This window comes from Mytilus trossulus, chromosome 1 (assembly GCF_036588685.1).
Source record: "Mytilus trossulus isolate FHL-02 chromosome 1, PNRI_Mtr1.1.1.hap1, whole genome shotgun sequence".
Lineage (NCBI taxonomy): Eukaryota > Metazoa > Mollusca > Bivalvia > Mytilida > Mytilidae > Mytilus > Mytilus trossulus.
The window spans coordinates 49,069,267-49,092,820 of NC_086373.1; the positions used below are offsets into that span (position 1 = coordinate 49,069,267).

At 32.0% G+C, this 23,554-nt stretch overlaps 1 protein-coding gene across 1 annotated transcript; it reads right to left on the minus strand.

The window, feature by feature from the left end:
• Positions 1 to 609: 609 nt before the first annotated feature.
• On the minus strand, positions 610 to 22,900 carry LOC134708402 (caspase-3-like). Its single transcript, XM_063568903.1, has 9 exons — positions 22,826 to 22,900; positions 20,765 to 20,901; positions 18,498 to 18,678; positions 14,971 to 15,074; positions 13,800 to 13,973; positions 10,914 to 11,136; positions 7,907 to 8,074; positions 5,293 to 5,402; positions 610 to 1,395 (listed from the first exon to the last, which is right to left on the minus strand). The coding sequence occupies exons 2-9, from the start codon at positions 20,897 to 20,899 to the stop codon at positions 1,264 to 1,266; spliced, it is 1,227 nt and encodes a 408-aa protein (XP_063424973.1). The 5' UTR covers positions 20,900 to 20,901; positions 22,826 to 22,900; the 3' UTR covers positions 610 to 1,263.
• Positions 22,901 to 23,554: the final 654 nt, after the last annotated feature.

The following is a 23,554-nucleotide window of genomic DNA, read 5'->3' on the forward strand; positions in this document are numbered from 1 at the left end:
GAACTACTTCAATCATTCACCTCTTAGTTTCATCTTTTCCTTACTTATTTCAATCAGTTTTAAATATTGTATACTGCCTTATGATAACATGACTTTAATAACTGTTTAAATTTGTTTGCTGGGCACTACCGTAATTTACCAATTATGGATTCGGTAATATCCGCTAAAAAACGAAGTTTACCGAATGATCTCATCATACACCAATCTCATCATACACTAATCTCATCATACAACAAAAAACGTATAATGTTGTGACCACTTCATATAATGTTGTGAGCACTTCATATAATATTGTGACCACTTCATATAATGTTGTGACCACTGCATATAATGTTTGGACCACTGCGTATAATGTTGTGAGCACTTAATATAATGTTGTGAGCACTTAATATAATGTTGTGAGCACTGCATATAATGGTGTGAGCACTGCATATAATGGTGTGAGCCCTGCATATAATGTTGTGAGCACTGCATATAATGCTGATCATTAACATAAGGCAGTCATGGAGTTCCATAGAAATGTCCAAAATAGGGGTAAACCAGTCAACATTGTGTAATTATCTTCATCAATATAAAACAAAACAATAAGTAATAATCTTCATCAATATAAAAACAAAACAATATGTAACAAAGCAGCACAAAATAGTATATAAACCAAGCATGTTAGCAAACATTAAAGAAATTATTAACAAATTGATTACATTACAAAAACACAATGACGGGATGTACCAGTATAGAGCCACGTCATGTATGTATCAAAGAAACATAAAAAGGCATGGCTGTTGTATACTCTATGGTCGGGTTGTTGTCGCTTTGACACATTCCCAATTTCCTTTCTCAATTTTATATAGACAAAGCACATTATCAAAACGAAAGATAAGAATACAAAACTGTTATATATTAGCACAACAACGGGATGTAGAAGTACAGAGCCACGTCATATGTATCAAAGAAACACAACAAGGCACAAAGACGAAGCACATTAGCAAAAATGAGCGCTTTACTGTATTTACATTTGTCAGAAAATCGCAAAACCAAATATTTTAAAGCAATTGATAATTGATTACTCATGTATATGAGAAGCTTTATGACCAAATAATCACAGTCATACGTTGTCATCAACAACAATCTCTATAAGGAAGAACCTGTTCATTGTGATATTTTACAAAATATATTGTTTTCAAGATATGATATTTATTTTCATTGCATAAACGTATTGTTGACGTCACAATCACAATCTGAAAGCATTAAATACTTAGTTTTCTATTGAAAAAGTGTTGGCTCTTTGCTATGTATTCCTGGGAAAAAGAAGAACTTTTTCCTGAGATTGGATTTCACTTCAGCAACAGTCATTTCTTTCTTTAGTGTAGATCCCTTTCCAACTAATCGGTTTACCTTTTTACAAAAATAAAGACATTTAATCCAAAAATACAGATATTAATAAATTTACAGCAAAATCCTTGTTAAATCCCTTATATCATTAATTTAGTTTATCATGTCTATAAGGCAACTAATTGAGTGAATAGAAAATAGTTTTAGCAATTGTGTCAAATCATAAACAATTATAAACATTCTATAATTTGCATTTTTATATAGAAATGTTCTATAACATAGAATGTATCGCAGATTTCTTAACAAGCTTAATACGGGATATCAAAACATCATCTTTTCATAGGGCTGATAATACATCTGCTATGATCTTTTTATCATATTCTTCAACAAAAGAGAAAAATAGCAGTTAAATATATTGATCCATTTTAGTGGTTCTCACGTAGAAGTTCAAAAGTGAAAAGTTTACGGATGTCGGACGCAAAATGTAGCACATCCGATATGAAATCTTTTAACATATGCCTCAACAGAGGGAGAGATAATACAGCAGCATGCTATAGTTTTATATTGACGATAACAAAAGTCAACATAATAAACACTGTTTGGAAATGTTTTTAAAAACATTTGTAAAGTAATTTACTATGGTCGGGTTGTTGTCGCTTTGACACATTCCCCATTTCCTTTCTCAAGTTTAAATTTTATAAATTAAGCTGGAAACTTTTATATTTTGAATGTCATAATTGTATAAAAACGACGAGATTGTGATTATTGCAATTGGACAAAAAGAACATGTCCGTTCAAATCTACATCTTTGGTTTTAAAGGCAAAACATATGTGACAAATAACACAGGTGTAATGGGTAGTTTGAACATCAATAATAACTGGATATAATCGTGAAAACTGACTTGGGACAGGCGCAAACATGCGGCGGGGTTAATAGTTATCAAAGGTACCAGGATTATAATTTAGTACACCAGACGCGCGTTTCGTCTACATCAGACTCATCAGTGACGCTCATATCAAAATATTTATATAGCCAAACAAATACGAAGTTGAAGAGCATTGAGGATCCAAAATTCCAAAACAGTTGTGCCAAATACGGCTAAGGTAATCTATTCCTGGGATAAGAAAATCCTAAGTTTTTCGAAAATTCAAAGTTTTATATTCAGGAAATTTATAAAAATGACCACATAATTGATATTCAAGTCAACACCAAAGTGCTGACTACTGGGCTGGTGATACCCTCGGGGACGAAACGTCCACCAGCAGTGGCATCGACCTAGTGGTGTAAATAGTTATCACAGGTACCAGGATTATAATTTATTACGCCAGACGCGCGTTTCGTCTACATAAGACTCATCAGTGACGCTCATATCAAAATATTTATAAAGCCAAACAAATACGAAGTTGAAGAGCATTGAGGATCCAAAATTCCAAAAATGTTGTGCCAAAAACGGCTAAGGTAATCTATTCCATGGATAAGAAAATCGTTAGTTTTTCGAAAATTCAAAGTTTTATATTCAGGAAATTTATAAAAATGACCACATAATTGATATTCATGTCAACGCCGAAGTGCTGACTACTGGGCTGGTGATACCCTCGGGGACCAAACGTCTACCAGCAGTGGCATCGACCCAGTGGTGTAAATAGTTATCAAAGGTACCAGGATTATAATTTAGTACGCCAGACGCGCGTTTCGTCTACATAAGACTCATCAGTGACGCTCATATCAAAATATTTATAAAGCCAAACAAATACAAAGTTGAAGAGCATTGAGGATCCAAAATTCCAAAAACGTTGTGCCAAATACGGCTAAGGTAGTCTATTCCTGGGATAAGAAAATCCTTAGTTTTTCAAAAATTCAAAGTTTCATATTCAGGAAATTTATAAAAATGACCACACAATTGATATTCATGTCAACACCGAAGTGCTGACTACTGGGTTGGTGATACCCTCGGGGACGAAACGTCCACCAGCAGTGGCATCGACCCAGTGGTGTAAATAGTTATCAAAGGTACCAGGATTATAATTTAGTACGCCAGACGCGCGTTTCGTCTACATAAGACTCATCAGTGACGCTCATATCAAAATATTTATACAGCCAAACAAATACGAAGTTGAAGAGCTTTGAGGATCCGAAATTCCAAAAAAGTTGTGCCAAATACGGATAAGGTAATATATTCCTGGGATAAGAAAATCCTTAGTTTTTCAAAAATTCAAAGTTTTATATTCAGGAATTTTTTTAAAATGACCACATAATTGATATTCATATCAACACCGAAGTGCTGACTACTGGGCTGGTGATACCCTCGGGGACGAAACGTCCACCAGCAGTGGCATCGACCCAGTGGTGTAAATAGTTATCAAAGGTACCAGGATTTAACATGTTTTTTTAGATCTCAACCCTCCTACTATACCTCTAGCCAACGTAGTAAGAAAACGAAAAAAAAAACCACAACCGCACAACAATACACATTGTAATACTCAGTTTAAGAAAAGTCCGAGTCCGATGTCAGAAAAGGCAACAAAAGAAAGCAAACAAATTGACACTAATACATAAATTAACAAAAGACTTCAGCAGTTACTAAACTGCCAGCTCCAGACCTCAATTAAACTGATTGAAAGATTATGTCTTCATCATATGAATATCAAGCACAATCCCGTTAGGGGTTAAGTATTAAACCATCAACAAATATATGAGAAGAACATAACCCGTGTCATGCCAACATCTAGGTTTAGAATAAATATGTTTAATTCCCATGCAAATACACTATAAGTGAATCAATTTTAAAGCCAACATATGCAATCTTTAATAACCTGACAACAGTATTGTAACTATACCCCTTCTTTATTAGTCTGTTTAAAGGTTTTATTGGCTTTTAAGGTGAGTACTGACATTTTTGTGATTTATAAAGAATATAGACTGCACTGTAAAAATATTATAGGCACAATCAATATTTCAAAATAAAAGGAGGTTTTGACTGAACAATTCAGAATATTTACAATAAACATCTGATTGACACCTTCGGCTGATCATGTGTCTTGAAAATAATTTATATTGTTGTTTTTTTAGAAAAAGTTGTAATTCTGCTGAATAAATTAATTTTGTTTGAGGCTATGGCTTTTGGCGTAGCAACTCTCATAAAAGGAGCATAAAACATCCAGAAAGATAATTTTTACAACACCATTGTGGAAATTTGCAAAATACTAAAGAATGGTTTAGAATTTGATGAGACTGTCATCAAAGTGAGTCGGTTAGAGCTATAAAACCAGGTTTAATCCACCATTTTTTACATTTGAAAATGCCTGTTCCAAGTCAGGAATATGACAGTTCTTGTCCATTCGTTTTTGATGCGTTTTGTTATTTGATTTTGCCATGTGATTATGGACTTTCCGAATTGATTTTCCTCTAAGTTCAGTATTTTTGTGATTTAACTTTTGATGCAATCCTAAATAACGATAAAAAATATGACTTTTCTATGCAGTTGCTAGTAAGGAAACACTAACACCAAAAATAATCTCGTGTTTGTGAACACGGTCACGACGGTCATGACGTAAGGAATGATACAAAAAATATCATCGATATTGCTCGTTTCCTTGTACTTAACGTGCATGGTTATGTCTTCACATGAACGTGGTTTTGAAGTTAAATTGTTCTAATTTCTGTTACATTAATTCCAAATGTGTATACATTACGAATTATACAAACATAATATCGTATATATGTACCTATATTCGTCTACTATTGTCAGCTGCTAAATCCAAAACGTCGTTTTTTGGCACTATTGATATATATGATTGCTGTCTCATTGCTATAACCAAATATTTGTCTGTTTACAATCTAATGTGACACTAAATTTATGTTTAAGGATGCTCATTTATTTCATAGACAGTGCTGTTTTATTATAATATTTTTAATTGGTGGTATTATCTATCTTTCATACTAGTACACATACAACATACCCTGATTAGCAAATGGTGTAATTCCTCTTCATGCGCATGATATTTGAATGTCCATACAATGGCATTCATAAACCAGGATCCAACGTCATCGTGAAGCCATGCTTTTGTACCTTTAATAATAATAAGAATAATACTAATACTACTAATAATAATAATAATAATAATAATAACAAGAATAATAATAATAACTATCATTATAATAGTATTGCATATATACTGACCGACTTTAGAAACGCAACACTAGATTATTTTTGTGATATTTTTGAATGTGTCACCGTCAAAAGCGATGACTGCCTGTTACAAACGCCAAAATGATTGTCAGAAAGGGCAACAAATTCTGTCTGACATGTTTTAGGTTCTGTTTTACACCTTCTGATTTTGCATTTGTTCAACCCGTTAATTGGTTTTGGCAATTATGCGTTTGGAACATAAGGGCGTTAAAGGTTTTCCTTCAGTCGATTCTTTGGCAATTCAGTAGATGGGAAACATTTATGGCATGAATCTGTACTCAATGGCACTCGGCAATTTAATTAGCAGTTGACGTTGCGGCCGTAAACAGGTCTTGCAAATGACGTTGCATATTCACATTATGTTGACGTTTCATTGTCACTACACGTTGATCTGTTCATTGACGGCCAGCAACAAATCTTGTCTTCTTGTATCGTTGTCGGAAGGACAGTAAGACGAGTTTTTGAAGTCATAAAGTATGGTTGCAGCACGTTTATGTTTTCATTTTTGCAGTATTCGTAAGGGTTAATTCAGTTTTTTTATTTCTCAGTCTTGGCAAAATGGAAATGCAACATTTTTAAACTGAATTAAGTGAGGCAAGGGATTTGAAGAACTGTTTCACAAAGCAAACAAACCTGAAACAATATTTCATGGGTCCAAAATTTCGCTTTAAGAAATTCGTACGACTTCAAAAATTCGGTATGTTCAATAACCACAGGTAACTCAGCTTTTTATTTTTTGGTAAGGAGAAAGAAGTATGATAAGCATGAAAAGAAGTTACAAGAAAATCAAACAAGATTTGGTAAAAAAAATCAACAAAATGAGTGTTGCGTTTCTAAAGTCGTTCAGTATAATACCCTACAAGATGGAAAATTTATCAATTTAATTCTCAAGTTAAAATCATTAATATTTAACATTTAATTGATGTGATGGATCATTAATCCAGGAAATGCTTTGTCACATCGCTGATCAGTAACTAAAGGGTATGCATGAGAGTTGCATAACCATGTACTTTTACCCTCAACTAGGAACTGTTCAATTATATCTAAATTAAGTTGGGTACTAGTATATGTGTGCTGCCATACGGGTTGATAACGTATCAAGGAGAGATTTTATTTGTTTATTCATGACTTTGTAGGTATATAGGTAACTGTATGCTTCAGTTATTGAGAACTGATTATTGGTAAACACCGTGTGGCGACCTCTGATTTTTTTATTAAGTCTATGGTTGTTGTGTGGTCTTATAATAGGGAAATAAACGCAATATTCAAAAGTGTGCATACTTATTTGTAGCAGACTTGTTATTCATAAAACAAAACAACATTTCCTCACAAGATTAAGATGTAAATCTCATATTTATACGCTTTACATACATTTAACTTCTTACTTGCTTTTTTTCGTTTTCGATATATATTTTTTCATAAAATAGATTCATTTTTTGTTTCCATACATGGACTCTAAGAAATTTAAAATCACAAAACAATAAAAAAACAATTGTCCTTTTAAAAATGTCCTTTTTTTGTGTGGAAAGTTCTCTGTTTATGTCTTGTTTCATATTTGAGTCTGCTTGTCGAGTTCCGCAAGGATGCAAAAACTTTTCAATGTTTCGTAACATTTGTCCTTGTATTAAAAGTCAGTTGACTATTGTTGCAAATATACACATCTAGTCTTTTAAATGCCAATGCTGAAACATTTCAAATTTGTCATTATCATTATCCACCATTGATTATTTATCTCTTGTCCGTAAGAGTTCTTGGTGAAGTTTTATATAGAAAACTGCATTCCCGTAATAATACTATTTACACAACCGTTGGAATGCACACTTTGTAATCTCTTAACGTTGTATAAAGGTTAGTTAACCATCTGTTAATGCAAACTGGACAATCACTTGATAAAGCTAGCTATACATACCATAGGGGTAAGATTACTTAATCTTTTTTAGCACCATTTAATTGATTTATAGTTGCTCAGTAAAGTTTTCTATGTTGTATTTTGTATACGATAATTTTTCTTTTAGTAGTTATTATACCATTGAATTTTTAAGTCTTTTTCGACTGATGACTTTCAATATTCTTTTGGTTTGGTCCACCTTGTTTTTAAGATTGTTCTACTTATTGTTTGTCCATATCACATAATTTCCAGTGACGGAAATGGTAGAATTTATTTATTTAACAGATGCATCAGAAAAGGAAAAGTGTCTGATTCAGGTGAATGCCGATATTCTAATGTATTTATTTCATCGTTAAAATGTTTTTTTAAATTAAAATCAGATAAAAAAACCTGTTAACATATCTTAACATATCTTAAATATATTTATTAACATATCTTAACATATCTTAAATATATTTATTAACACATCTTAACATATCTTAAATATATTTATTACCTTCTGGTGTAGCATATGCTATTAAGAAATCTGCTGATGGGTGATCAGGGAATGTACATTTAGGTGATTTATTCTCCTTGACTTCAGTTTTCGATGGTTCTGCATCCATTTCATCTTGTGGTTCTGTCGTCATTTGTTTGAATTTTTCTGTTACGTCATTCTTGTCGTCTATTTTGTTTTAAAATATATTATAAAACATTCATTATAGATGTAATTCTTAAAATTTCAATAAATCAGTACAGTAATAAACAGTTGAATAGTATTTAGTTTTGATCTGAGCGTCACTGGTGAGTCTTACGTAGACGAAACGTGCGTCTGGCGTATCAAATTATAATCCTGGTACCTTTGATAACTATTAAGAGACAACACAGGTTTATCGATGTTGAAATCGCATGAATCCGAGCAAAATGTTTAAACAAGACACTGAGGGATTTGCATGCACTTTAAAAGAAGAGAATGTGTGAGTTGACAGGGAAATCGTATCCTGTTATACATGCATCACCTGTACAACGACTACACACTCATTCAAAATGAATCAATCGGAAAAGGACACTTGTTGGTATATTAAGATCGAAGACATCGATAAGCATGTATTATATGATTACACTCTTATATTTTGTATCGGTCAACCAATCCGTGATTGTGACCATAAATATCATGCTGTGTTGATTCCATCCTTTAGTTTTTGTGTGAAGAAACCCTTATTTCTAAAATCCGTATAGTGGTGTGAACATCAACGATAGTAATGTATACATTGAGGTTTGTTAACCACATACGAAGGGATAGATGGTATGTTATTGTTGAATATTGGAAAGTTAGCAATAGAAAAGTGCAAACATCATGTTTATCACAGATTTTTTTTTCGGGTCTTCCACATGTGTCCTATGAACATTTTAAGATATTCTAATATGTTTTCCAAAATGTTGAGGATATTGATTATGTTATCGGAAATATCTGTTTATGTCGTGTGCATGCTAATGAGAGATATATAGAATTTCAACTACTGTTAATTATTAACACACCTTGAAATGAACAAACAAAGAAGACTTGTTTCATTGATTGCAATGTTGATGGTACTTCCGGAGATTAAATGGCGTATAGACGTTTATAATCCAGTAATTATAAAAAGTAACGTTACTTTTGAATTTGATCGATATCGTCATTAAGAGTTCATCTGGTTAGAAAAAACTATACTAACAAAATGAATGGAAGGAGAGAATTCATTTAGAGGATCAATTATATGACACTAGACAATTTGCGGAGTGGCGTTGTTTTAGATTCTATGGTTAAAACTTTATACGAACACCTCATTGTTAATTTGATAAATGTTGTATACAAGTTGTATGGTTTATACAAATTGTACAATGATGTACGATCTTTTTTATGCAACTCATCAGCATATTACACATACATGAGTTAACACTTTGAATGAATCAAGCACCCGGTCTCTAAACATTATAATCTTATTCAAGGCTAGTTAGTCTTGTTGAACATTAGTATGCATTAGTTGTTATTTGCTTTAATCTATACTGAGCCAAAAAAGTTTAGCAACAAAAATGTGAATTTTTTTTTATTACAAAATGATAACAACATATAATTTTAATAATAAAAAAAAGGAATTATGATATGTCAGAAGCAACATGAATGTTAATCACTCACATTCATTAGGATTTTCTTTGTATGGAGCGCGGGAGGTTCAAAATGCGTAAATGAGTATAGTGTTCCTCAAAATCAATTTCTCAGCCATGCCCTAAGTGCCCCAAAGGAGGATTGTCAGGCACATCAGCAGCTTCCCTTAGTCAATGCACTACTTTTTTAGCCGGAAAAAAATTGTCACGTGTTGATTTAAAGCGAAGGAAGCGCTCCACCCTTGACGTTAGTTTTTTTTTGTCTACGAGATATCGACCTATCTTGTGCAGTTGTAATTTGTCGATATCTGTTTGTTAGTCTCTAAACTGTTGCCTTTTGCACATTAAATCGAGCCATGATGTCAGAAACCCTCATTCCGGCATCAACCATTTCAAGACCTTTCTGACTGTCATTTTCGAGGAGGCCTAGTTGACGCCCCATGCAATTTTTTCAAAGGTGTTTGTGTTTTTCTTACCAATGGCGTGTTTCTGAACGTTAGTGAAAAAGAAATTTTTAATATCGTTTTAAAAGAGCAGGTACAGAAGGTAAAACATCATTTACACGTGCAAAGCTGACATGGCGCAAAATCAATCAGCAGGAAAAAAGTACGACTGTTTTAAATTACAGGTAAAACTTAGGATAATATCAATGATGTTGAAATATTTTTTTCAAAAAACAACAAAAAAAAAATTATAAAAAAAAAGTGTTGCTAAACTTTTTTGGCTCAGTATATATTTTGTGCAATATGTTCAATGCTAATATCTTAAATGGATACAGGTTTTAGTTGTTTTGTTTTATCTAAGTGTTAGTTGTTATTGTCTTGCTTGATTTCAATCTGGGATCAAACAATTTACATTTTCTTTTAAAGTCGTGTTGTTTCACAATACAACTACCTCAAAAGTTTGATTTTTTCCCTTACATTTCTTTAAATAAGGCTTACAAGAAAGCAAAGGTTCAATGAGGGTCAAGTTAAAGACATCATTTTAAATATTTTACAGATGCCGTCACGACTTTGTTAACCAATAGAATATGTGTGTCAAAGATAATATTCTCAAATTGTCGCAACCACAATCCCGTCCTCCTGCAAACAATTGTGGCAGCATCAAACAAGAGTTATTACATGTAACAGTGTAGTGTTTTGAAAAGTTATATTTTCGTTTATATTTTACCATGATGTTATCCCTTTTCTTTGACTAATGAGTTTTGAATGTACTCTTGATATTGATTTTTAAACTTGAATGATTTTCTATAGAATAATTTCTATTAAAGCAAATAACATCAGAAATGCTTGAAATGTACAACATTGGACTACATCTAGTAAAATATTAGATAGAATTGAGTATTATAATAAAGTCTAACAGCAAGTTTTTTAACTTACAAGATCGACATGCTTGAACAAAAACGAGTCTTGGTTTTCCATATAAACATTCACAATTTGCAGTTGAAAAACAATCTGTTAAAGATTTCAGTTCAACTGCCAAGCCATCAACTCCAAACACCTTTGTCCCGCTGCCGTGGCTCATTACTATTAAAATAGCACATTCCGCACAATCCTCCTTATCTAGTTGTTGAGCCTCTTTCATCAGAAACGATTTCATATCCTATAATAAACGTTATCCATAAAACCATTATCTTTTACTCATTTTTTGTCAGGAATTATTAAAAAAGATTATATCATATTTAGTTATCATTCGAATTTTTAAAAGCCATAAAATATAATGAAAATGATTTAGTTTCCTCCTTTATTGTTTATTGTTATATTTCAATCTATTTAGTTTTCGTGAATTAATGACACAATGTTAACTTGTTACATGTAACGACCACAATAATTTGGTTGAGGCCTAAATTGTCTTGAGTAACAAAGGCATATAACCATATATAAAATGACTGAATGATAACAAACGATAACCTTACAGGGCGATGGGTCATATAATTATGATATTGTACACAACAAAATATATTATATAACCAGTCTAAAAGGGTACAACATCACCAAAAAAATAACAATAAGATGAAAAAATGCATAGGCATTCAGGTATCGCATCTCAAATTTATTCGTTCATAGTGTGTTAATTTACTTTATTTGATTGAGTTAAGACTTCCAATTGATATTTTATCGTGTGTTTTTCTATGTTATGATGTTATTATCTCAGTAAAAGGGATACGGTTTGGTACCATTCAAACGTTTAATCCCGCTGTAAATGTTTGCACCTGTTCTAAGCCAGGAATCTGATGTACAGTAGTTGTCCTTTGCTTATGTAGTTTATACATGTTCTCGTTTCTCGTTTTTTTTTATATAGATACGACCGTTGGTTTTTCCGTTTGAAGGGTTTAACACTTGTAATTTTGGGGCCCTTTATAGCTTGTTGTTCGGTGTTAGCCAAGGCTCCGTATCGAAGGCCGTACCTTGACTTATAATGGTTTACTCTTATTTATTTTTTTATTTGGATGAAGAGTTGTCTCATTGGCACTCATACCACATCTTCCTTTACCTAAATTCTAAAAAATTCGGATAAAAGATATCCGTCATCAGTAGGATCACGATGTAAAATCAATCATATAAATCTTTTCCGATTACAAAAATAAAACAATCTTGAATTCTATAAAATAAAACGGTGAAACAGTTTTACCCGAAATTCATATATATATATATATTAACGCTAGAACAATTCTACAATTTCCAAATAACGACGCAAATACTCAAAGATATGCCTAAATAAGAATTAGTAATTTGCGAAATGAACTGGCACAACTCTAGAATTCCAAAATGTCGACCGTTAAGATGTTACAACAGCTGCGTGTACACACATTCCCATTAAACAGCACTCACCGATCTAAGCTGGTATAATATGTCATATTTGACAACGGTAGAGTAATAAAAATAGAGGATGCGTATCTAAACACCCCAAAAATAAAACAGTTTAATAATAATTAGAAAAATAATAATAAATTTTGACTAAGGTTAAATAATTGAATGTGACTGTTTACTTGCACATCACTACCCAATGAATAAAACACTATAATTCAGACTAGTGTAATTCAAAAACATCCTCAAAACTGTAAGAGTCCAGTAAAGGGAACGAGAGGTTCTGGACACAAGTGATGTCAGGAAAATGCGCGATGGCATGAAATTGAGTGATGATGAGGGAAATGAGTGACTCATTCTATGTTTTTTTCATCTATAGGGACAGTTTCTCCACATAAATGAAAAAAAATAGAATGAGTCGATCAATTAAACCACCCCAAAAAGACAGAAAATAGTTATCAAAGGTACCAGGATTATATTTAGTACGCCAAAATCGCGTTTCGTCTACATAAGATTCATCAGTGACGCACAAATCAAAATATTAATAAAGCCAAACAAGTACAAAGTTGAAGAGCATTGAGGATTCAAAATTCTAAAAAGTTTGCCAAATACGGATAAGGGAATCTATGCCTGGCATAAGTAAATCCTTAGTTTTTCGAAAAATTCAAAGTTTTGTAAACAGGAAATTTATAAAAATGACCACATTATTGATATTCATGTCAACACCGAAGTGTGGACTACTGGGCTGGTGATACCCTCGGGGACGAAACATCCACCAGCAGGGGCATCGACCTAGTTGTGTAAATAGTTATCAAAGGTAACAGGATTATAATTTAGTCCGCCAGACGCGCGTTTCGTCTTCATAAGTACAAAGTTGAAGAGCATTGAGGATCCAAAATTCCAAAAACAAATGCATATATTTTGGAAGAATTGTAATATCTTAGAAATAGCCAGTAAATGCCAAGAACTACGAAATATTTGTGTGGGAGACTAATTTTATTCGAATTTAATTTTGACCTTCATCAATTTATAACAGACTTGGCAGTGTTCAAATCTCATTTTAATTTGGTGATCCGTACGGAAACGTGATATTTGGAATGAAAATTTCACTTAACAGCTCTATGTGCAATCTAACAATTTAAGCGATCTACAAATTGTGTCAATCAATAAGAGGCGCTAATTCAAAATAGTTCCTTGTGGATACCTTTTCTTTACGATATTTATATAAAAAAGGAACAAACACGTTGACATATTGTTTATGATTTAACAAAATAATAATGATGTATTCCCGTTTGATATTTCTATTTTCAAAATGGTGATCTATGAAATTAAATGTAAACTTTATAAACTGCCTCCATACAATAATGGTAATCTAATGCTCCTCATAATGTATTTTTGAGACCACTGGTTTTCGTTTTGTTCTTGGTTTTAACTATCACACTTTTATTCATATCTTACTTGTGCTGTTAAATCGTCTTTTCTTAGCACTGTAAAGTGGAGTTCCTCGAACAGTTTGGTCAAATTCTCGGCATCCATTGTAGAGGCTGGTCGATTTGCCATCGGCCTATTAAATTTAACATTGTTGATAATGAAAACCTTTCCTCGGGTCTCTCTCTGAATCGTGTATACGTACTGCAAAATATGCAAGAATTTTTTTTTAAAAAGTGTTACCAATAGCACGTTTTTACGATGATACTATATTATGCATTCTCAATTTGGGATATAAATACACGTTGATGACTTAGCCTTCAGTTTTGACTATATTCAAAACAAATTGAGCACATATTCCGTGCCGATTTATCATTTTCGAGTGTAATTGATATTCAACTGCAGTAAATTATACATCAAAATGGGTTGAATAGAAGAGTCTTGGCTACAATATCATCGAAAGACGAACGTTTGATTATGATATCTTGCTAAGAGACATTCACAAATGAAAATACTATCTATAATAATTAAATCGCAAGTTTCCGAGCAAGGTGAATGATGGTTACGTATTACGCCACACATTTATTTTGACTAAGACAAACACTACTTAGTTTGACCTTCTAGGTAATTTCTTACAAAACGTCAACGTTCATTGTCGTCAAAGGCTACCATCAACATAAAAGGTGGCATAGTTAAGTGCGACATAATAATCAACGATGACAATTCTGAGAAATTCAATCGGCTAAAACATTTATTAAATGATGTATTATACAATTAAATTCAGGAGTTTGTTAAGATGTGAATTAACAAGTCATTCAAAATGTGTCAGATACAATTAAATTTCCTAAATTTGGCAGTCCTCTCTGTGTGATTGGGATTACCAGATGAACATTTAAAAGTTTACCTGATCTAACACATCCAAAATATGAATATAATTAGTTAATCAAGGGGCATATCTAAATGATATGCATTTGATAATAGCTTCTGTGCTTCATGCTTTCATTTCTATGTAAAAGAAAATTTGGAGCATTTTTGTAAATTCATCTGTCACATGTTTATAAAGTTAACCACCAAGAATGGTTTGAACTTGTCCAACGGTTAAAGATCAATAAAGAAAAAATGATTTCAACTTTAATAAAATTGTTAAAAATATGAGGGTAAGGAAATAAATAATGTTCTTCTAGCATTTACTTTGTCTTACCTCTTGTCCGTATTCATGAACAAACAAAGGACTTTTTGTATCTGTTATCTTCTTAATCGGATCATTCAGCATAGCCTTTTTCTGTTCCTTGCTCGGAGGCCAGTCTTGAATGAACATTAAAAGTAAACAGCGTGTTATATCATAATTGTCACAATACCAAATATGTAGATAATTTACAGTTTTAATAAGATTAAAGACGGTGTTTTGGAAGACATAGTAATGATGTTGTTTTCATAATCGCTTCATTTTTATTCAATCAATATATCCGGGACGCAAATCATTTTACCTATATCTGTTTTCCGTCACATGTATATGTAGGCTATGGGTTTGCATAGCTATGACCATTTGTGATGAAAAAAAGCAACTAATTACTAAACATAATTAATAAAGCAAAAATGCATTAATATGTTATAACTATTCCTAACTCACCAAGGACAGTTGCTAATACCAAATATATTACATGACGATTTTTTTTTGTATTTAATTTTTTCACCCCCTGATTGCATTGGGAATCACCAATTATGAAATTGAAAAGATTAACTACGTCTAAAATTTAACTTGAACAGAATATTGCAGAAATTTTCTTTCATTATGCACTTACTATATGAATAACTTGTAATTTAGTTAACATAAACTAAATATATTTGATAAAATACAAGTTAATAGAAAAAAAGAGTTAAAAATATGTGTCAATAACTTTATTGACATCAATATTATCGTTTGAAATTGGGGACGAAAGATACCCGAGAGACATGCAGTCAAACTCATATATCAGAAATAAACCGACAACGCCTGGCTAAAAATGAAAGAAGACAAACAGACGAACAATAGAACATATGACACAACATAGAAACTAAAGAATAAGCAACACTAAAAACTAGGGGTGATATCAGGTGCTCCGGAACGGTTTAAGTGGATCTTGCTCCATATGTGTCACCCCTCATAATGCCTATGTTATAACAAATCATGTAAACAGTCTTATTCGGTAGGTGACATTCATGAAAAGGAAGGGGATTGTAGTTACGACGTAAAAAACATATTCGATATCATTTGTGAAACGGTTATTCCATAACGGTCAACCAACTCTTGATGGCGTTCGTAAAATTTACGAAGGGATGATTTCAACTTCACCATTTGGAATTTATGCTTTAATAGTTTCCTTGTGAGCAGCATTCCTCTATCAGGAAAATCATGAGAAAAATGCAAGCACGGAAATATCGTATCAATTTGGAGTATATAAACACCGTATGCAGGTGCTGCTGGAATGTTACCACTTAGAAATGAATATTTCACAATTAGAGAAGCTGAAATCATCTCTTTTGTCGTAAAGTTTTGTTTTCAACCGACCCTCATTTTGAATTCTAGATGTGAGTAAAGATATGAGACCGACTTAACTGCATCTAATGTATCCTTTATCTCTAGTTCGATGGGATAGAGGCGTTCAATATAGTCACCAAATGTTTAAATTATTTAGTGACAGAACGTCATCTATATAGAGATAAGTAGAGTTAAATGATATTGCTAACTTCTTATCTTTCTTCCTACGAAGTTCCTGTATGAAATCTGCCTCATAATAATAAAAAAACAAGACTGCAAGAAGAGGGGTACAATTCGTTCCCATTGGAATGCCAATAGTAGTTGAAAAACACGTTCTCCGAACGTAAAACATATTTTGTCAATCAAGAATTCAAGCATCTTGATAATGTCAGTTTCAGAGAATGTTTTGTTTGAACCAGAGTGATCCTTTACAAAGTAGGATTTATCCCTTCCTAAGATAAGATGCTTGTATCTATGATGGCCATTCTTTTTTTATGAAACAAAGCGATACCAACTCTTTCAATTTGTCTTGGAATGTGGAATACTCGTGTAAAGTGTAGAAAAGTATTTTTTTAATACTATTACAAGATGAAAGAGAGTTAGATTCTATGTGTACTCTAAAAGATATTTAGATTTTTTAAGTATTCATATCTGATTCACGCCACCTCTAGACTAGGCAGTTTCACAATAACGTTGTAGCCCGTCTATGATTGCTGATAAAATAGATTTCAATAATTTATAAAGAGGTTTCGTGGAGCAGTTGGAAGACCCAGCAATATACCGTTGTTTGTAAGGACACTTATGCAGACTAAGTTGACGCCATCGAGACCTTTGTTTGCAAAGGAAAGATTAAGAAAAAATATTTTCTCTTTGTCATCTTTTCCAATGCGAACTGGTTTGAAAAGTCTGTGACTTGCAATATCCGAAATTATAGCTGTAAGTTTATATAGGTCAAAATGAAGGTTTGTAACCGTGGTTTCCAACCACTTATTAAACAGAGAATGAAGTTTTGAAAGTGGAAATGATTAAAGTTTTGTGTGAATGTAATGAATACATAACAGCTTTTGTTTGGCAGCAAGTCATTAAAAGAGACATCATGCAGAGTAGGTGATGTATAATGACGATGACCATGACTGCGCCTACGTCGAGGAGTAGAGTTGAAAATATTCATCACATTCACCGAGCTACACGAAGAACTAGAAATAATACATCTACCATCAATGTTGTCATTGCAACCATATGGTGTCGCAGTTCCCAATTGTCTTATCCAGTATTTCTCTTTTTAGCTACGGAGAGGCCTTGCAAGATAAGAATTGTTAGTGCAATGGTATATTTTTTCGATAATGCAAACTGTCATAAAACGGGGGAATAATCGGGCTGATAAAAATGCTGGTAAAGAATGTCGTTATCATTGAGGTTAATGTCTGATCTATAACCGCACATACGTTTGTTTAGCCTTCCTTTCGTTTCACATTTCTAAATTCGACAGTGTTGTTCAGAGTCATCAAAATCCAAAATGTCTTTAAAAAGAACAACATGACTGTATATGAGTAACATTGCTATTGTCACTAGTGCGATGATCTGTAATTTAATTTATAGTATTTTGCATTGCATTTTTATTTTTTGTATACGCCCAGAGAGAAGTAGATGGTCAGATGTGTTATAACTAGAAAGGAACCCTACAATGGAAGTGTTTATTTTCTCTGATACATATTTCGTTTAGCAGTTGATTTGTAATATTTCGACTCAATTAAAGTTGTACATGTTACCAAGCACTCAATTTATTTTGTTGAGCCTTATTTCTGATCCATGTACAACAGTTTTGATGGGAAAAAGGAAAAGTAAGAGCGAAATTGGTGAAAGGTTTCATAATATATTTTTAGCTTATCAGTTAGGCAACTCAACTAGTCTAAAATACATCGTATTTCCTGAACTCTGACGAAAAACAGTTCTGCGAAAAGGAGAAAACTTTGCAGTGGTTTGAGATATAAGCAGTAAACCTGTATATAATATCATTGTATTGACATTAGCAACAATTTTGTTAAAGGTTTCATGTAAAACCTAATTAGTTTTGAATAAGACTTTTAATGTATTACATTTTATTGTTTGGCTTTATAATTATTTTGATATGAAGACGAAACGCGCGTCTGGCGTACTTAATCATAATCCTGGTACTTCTGATAACTATTTAAAAGCTATTATATACTCACCTTTCGGTTCCGTTTTGTTGTCTCCTTCTGCAACGGCTAGTACATAAGGTGCAAGACCTTTAGCAAGTTCCTTGTTGCTAGTATCAAGAAAAGCTTGATGGAGAGCGGCTAAACCATTCTTTCCTCGATAGGATAAAAGATCTAAAATCTTTCTCGTTTTCTGTTCATTTTCATCTATTTGCTGGAGTAATGGAAATCCATGAATATAAGTAAGAAGAATAAGCTAAAAACTTTTAGTCTAGATTTTTGTATGTCTTTCGTTTATTCCATGACACATGATATTTCGTGTAATACAAAGTTGATTGATTTTACATTTTTCCTCAAATTTGATCACAAATGTAGTTAACCAAATGAGGTGGTCAAAATCGTATTTTAAATGTACCACTTACATGTATACTTCAAAATAAGTTTTCGTCTTTATTAATTAGATATAGGAAGATGTGGTGTGAGTGCCAATGAGACAACTCTCCATCCAAATAACAATTTAAAAAGTAAACCATTATAGGTTAAAGTACGGCCTTCAACACGGAGCCTTGGCTCACACCGAACAACAAGCTATAAAGGGCCCCAAAATTATTAGTGTAAAACCATTCAAACGGGTAAATCAACGTTCTAATCTATATAAATGTATGCTTCACAAATTTACATTATGTCCTTATTCCTCCCAGCTTTCTCGTCATATCATGGTATATTATATCAAAGTGAGATATTCGGAATGAGTCAAATACCTATCTATCAAATGACACGGTCAATCCTCAAAACTTAGTTGAAAACGTAGATGTTTCAATTGAACATGGTATGCAGAAATCAAACAGGTTCGGGACAATCACAAGTTGTAATATGACACATGTGCTTGAATGCCACGTTTTTCTTGATGAAAGAACATCTAATGCATATATACAACATGAAAATGACCCTAAAGCTAAAGTAACATTTTCCCCATATTATGTCATTGAAAATGTTTCCAGAATTAACCGATCATAAAGTTTAGCAGATGCCTTTACCAAGTCAGATCTGCGACCTGGGTTTTCTTTTCACTATGTTGGTTAATAACGTTTATCGTTTGATTATGCTAGTTTTAAGTACTTCCGTTTTTGTATTCTTTGTACTTTTGTTATACCTTTTATTATAAGTTGACAAACAGAACACTCTGAGGCTTAAGTACCTCTATTTTTTCCCCATTTTCAAACTTATAAAGATGCTAGGTTATACAAGTAAAGAATAATGAAATAATGAAATAACGTGTTTTTCAAACAACAGTCAAACATAATTTCATTATTTTTATGTTTATGTGCATGGTCTTTGTATTGTAGATTTGTAACGCGAGTCAGCACCAATATAACATTTAATTAAAGAATACAATGTAATTAAGACATGACATAAGATAGAAAGATGTGTTTAGATCTTGTATTTTTTTTAAAAGTTGACTGGAACTAACGAATCTTTTTTATTTAATTTTGAATCTTGGGTGAACCCGTTACACAGTGATAACCAATATATGAATAAATTTTGTTTTAAGAAGAACAAAATCTATTCATTGAAAGTGCTTACCAAAACCCTGAAAGTGGCGTTACAGATGACCTGAAAACCAATTATAACGAACAAGAAATTGAAAAAACTTTCGACGTCTCCTCAATTACAGTATTGAATTACATATCAAGCGAAAACTTATTTTGATTAATAGTCAATAAAAAAAACCAAAATAAACATCGGTGACAGCCTTTTTTCACAGTTAAAATCATATCTTACTCAATGAAAACGTAAGTCTAATTAAAACACATAGAGAAAAAAAGATTTTCTGTCCAGACTTTCAAATTGTCTTGTTTGCCCGATTGTGTGAATCACGGTATCTTGTTGACATATGAGAGGCATTTTCTTTCATTTACCATAAAAAGCACGACGAAAGAAATTAACAGAAACATTACAAAAGCACTATACTTAGATTTACACCAATTGACAATCGACGTTAAAGTAAGGGCGGAAAGACCCTATTTTTTTCCCGATTAAACGTGTTTTAATTGTGAAGTGTATAATTTAATATAACTGCTCATCGATATAAAAGTTACGACATGGAAAAGAGTTTATGTTTAATATGTTTTCATTTCTCAAATCACTCTTTTGAATTAGTTTTTAGAGAAGCTCCTTAACAGCTAAGATTTTGTTTTCAAATTCTACTAACAAAATTTCCATGATCAATGCAGGTTTTTGTTTAATTATATATTTGATTACTCGTATTTGCTATGAACTGGTATTTTCTATTTACTTACTTTAACAGTTTCGTGCATTTCGTCATTAAAAATTCCTGACTGGAAAAGGAGACCGGCAACTTCATCAGGATTAGCCAACCCTCCAACAATTCTTACTCTATTCTTTTTGTAGGCGAGTTTATAATCACCGGACATCTCTAGAAGAGACATTGTAAAAGATTATAATTATATAAGAGTCCAGCAGCAATATGTCATGCATTGTAATTAAATTGCTTACTGGTAGAAATCAAATATTTTATACAGTGAACTATATGCCACAAGAAATAAACCGAATCACTTCATATATCTATATATTGAAATAAAAATATGAGGCAGGAATTACCTGTGAATGGGGACGAAGTCTATAATTTTTTTTTCAAATCAACAATTTTAAAAAGAGAAACAGAAATACCGTAACGTTTCCGATTTTGGTTCTGTTGTTAGGGATTTTAGTTGTGACGTTATTTAAGTTATTACGTCATATTCAATGTTAAGAAAGAATCGCTGTCATCAGGTAACAATTTTTTAATAACAAACATTTTTTTTAAATGAATTAGTATCGAAGACACACGTTCGAGTTTAAGATAACGTATGGTAGTGGTTTATAAAAAACATTTGCAAGGTAACTACAGAACTCTAAAGCAATCACTAAAGGGTGAACATTTGGCAATGATTTCTCAAGGTTGTTTTCTTCGTTTTGTACATACTTTTAGTATACAAATGTCACTTAAAAACAAAGTAGATCACTAAAACTACTGAAGTCCGAGTATATTAGTATTTTCATAATGTCAAAAAATATTTAAATTTTTTTTGAATTGTCCCCATTCGTAGATTCGGCGATTAAGATATAACCAACAGAGATGCGAAAGATACATGTACCAAAGGAATATTAAAACTCCTAAGTTGAAAACAACCCAACTCCATTGTAAAAAATAAAAAGATTAAAAGACAACAACTGTTAAAAAATACAACAACTTGAGTTCACTTTAAATTATCATTGATTCTTCATGAATCTACGTCTATGTTTACAAAATGAAATTTTGTAGCGGCCGGATATTATAAATTCTTTGATTGAAAATTATTATTAATTCTTTATAAGATAAAGGCGAAATGAGATCGAGATGAAAGTTTAAATTTTAAAATAAAATGCAAAACAGAAAGAATTTTAACAAAGAGCCGTTGAAAAATATGTGTGTCAAAAACACATTTAGTTTCTGTTGTTATGAATTTTCTGGTTTGATACTTTGAAACATGTCATTTGAGGTTTGATCAGCAAAATAATAAAAGCTTTCCTTCATTCCCTTACTAGCATTACCTTTTGTGAAATCTTATTTGTAGAAGTACACTACTGTGACACAACGGATTTTTTTCCTTATGTTTGGACATAAAATTTTTCTAATGTTTTTAATTGACACCATGCCAACAGATCTATTTTTTTTTATTTATTCGAATATTGTTGTCATACATAACGAATACGGTATTGAGATATGTTGAGGTGCCTTTCACTCGTCTTTTTTTTTATCAATCTAATTCACGTGGTTATTTTAAAATGAAATAACAGGTGAGACGGTAAGATGTGCAATTGTGACAAAAACTATAAGACTCGGGATTTCTTAATTATTCCTCAGAAATTTAAGAAAAGTAAAGTTAAAGATAATAGCCATATCAGTTCACTCAAAAAATAAATAAGTCAGAATATTGTATCATGTCTTTAATTCAGCTGTACGTTTTGCATGTTTATAAGACACGCACGAAGGACTCGAATTAGTTCTATAATGAGGAGCCAATTCAATAAGGGAAGTCGAAGAGAATTGAAAAAAAACCCAAACCTTTTGTCGTATAAACTGATACATGTGTGAGTCCCAGAAAATCTAGGTACTATTAGTAATTGGAATATAAAATGTATGCATTTGTCAGTATTTAAACTTACAAAAGTGAAGCCTTTCAATATCCGACTATTAATTAAGAAATAATAACATAAATTATAAAAATGTTCAGAACAAAACATAGAAACGTGGAAAATTCATATTTATAAAATAGTTATACTACATAAATTCCCTCACATATACCATATGTACTTACTTTTTCAATGAATCGTTCAGCACTTTTATATTATCCCTTGTTACTGTAGGTTAAGAAAAGTATGTTTTATGTCTACAATTAAAGATAATTCTTATGAAGTTATCATATAATTAATCCTGTGAAAAAAGGAACGCCATAAATTTGTTTTGTTGGCGTTATCTGAAATGGATGAATAAAAATAAAATCATATAGTTTCGAATTTAACGAGATAAAATAAATACATAAAAGCGCTTTCAATGTTCTAATTTTGGAGGCAAAATTTGAAACTCATATATATACATACAATGCAAAATCAGCATTTTTAATGCTCATATATGTGACAAATAGTACGCTTCTCTGTCAATTATGCTCACATAAATATTTTTATCTTTGTGAACAGTCAAATTAACTAATCAAAGTGCCTAAAATAGAAAGCATTCCGTATTATTCTTCACAGTTCTAATAATTGAAAACATATTTTTCAGCATCTCAGTCAAATTGGTGTTAATCAATTGAGCGGTGTGAACTTTGTAAATAGTTATCACTGATATCTGTTTTCTGCTTTCAGTAATGATGTGCAAAATTATAAAGGGAATAGTTTTTCGATTTTTTTTTAATCCATTTATCAATGTGTACTTGATCAACTGATTTCCTCTATCTGTACATTTGGATATATAATTTAAATTTTCATTTAATCTTCTAACAGATTCTGAATGTATGTCAAACCATTTTACAGATTCTCCATTGTTA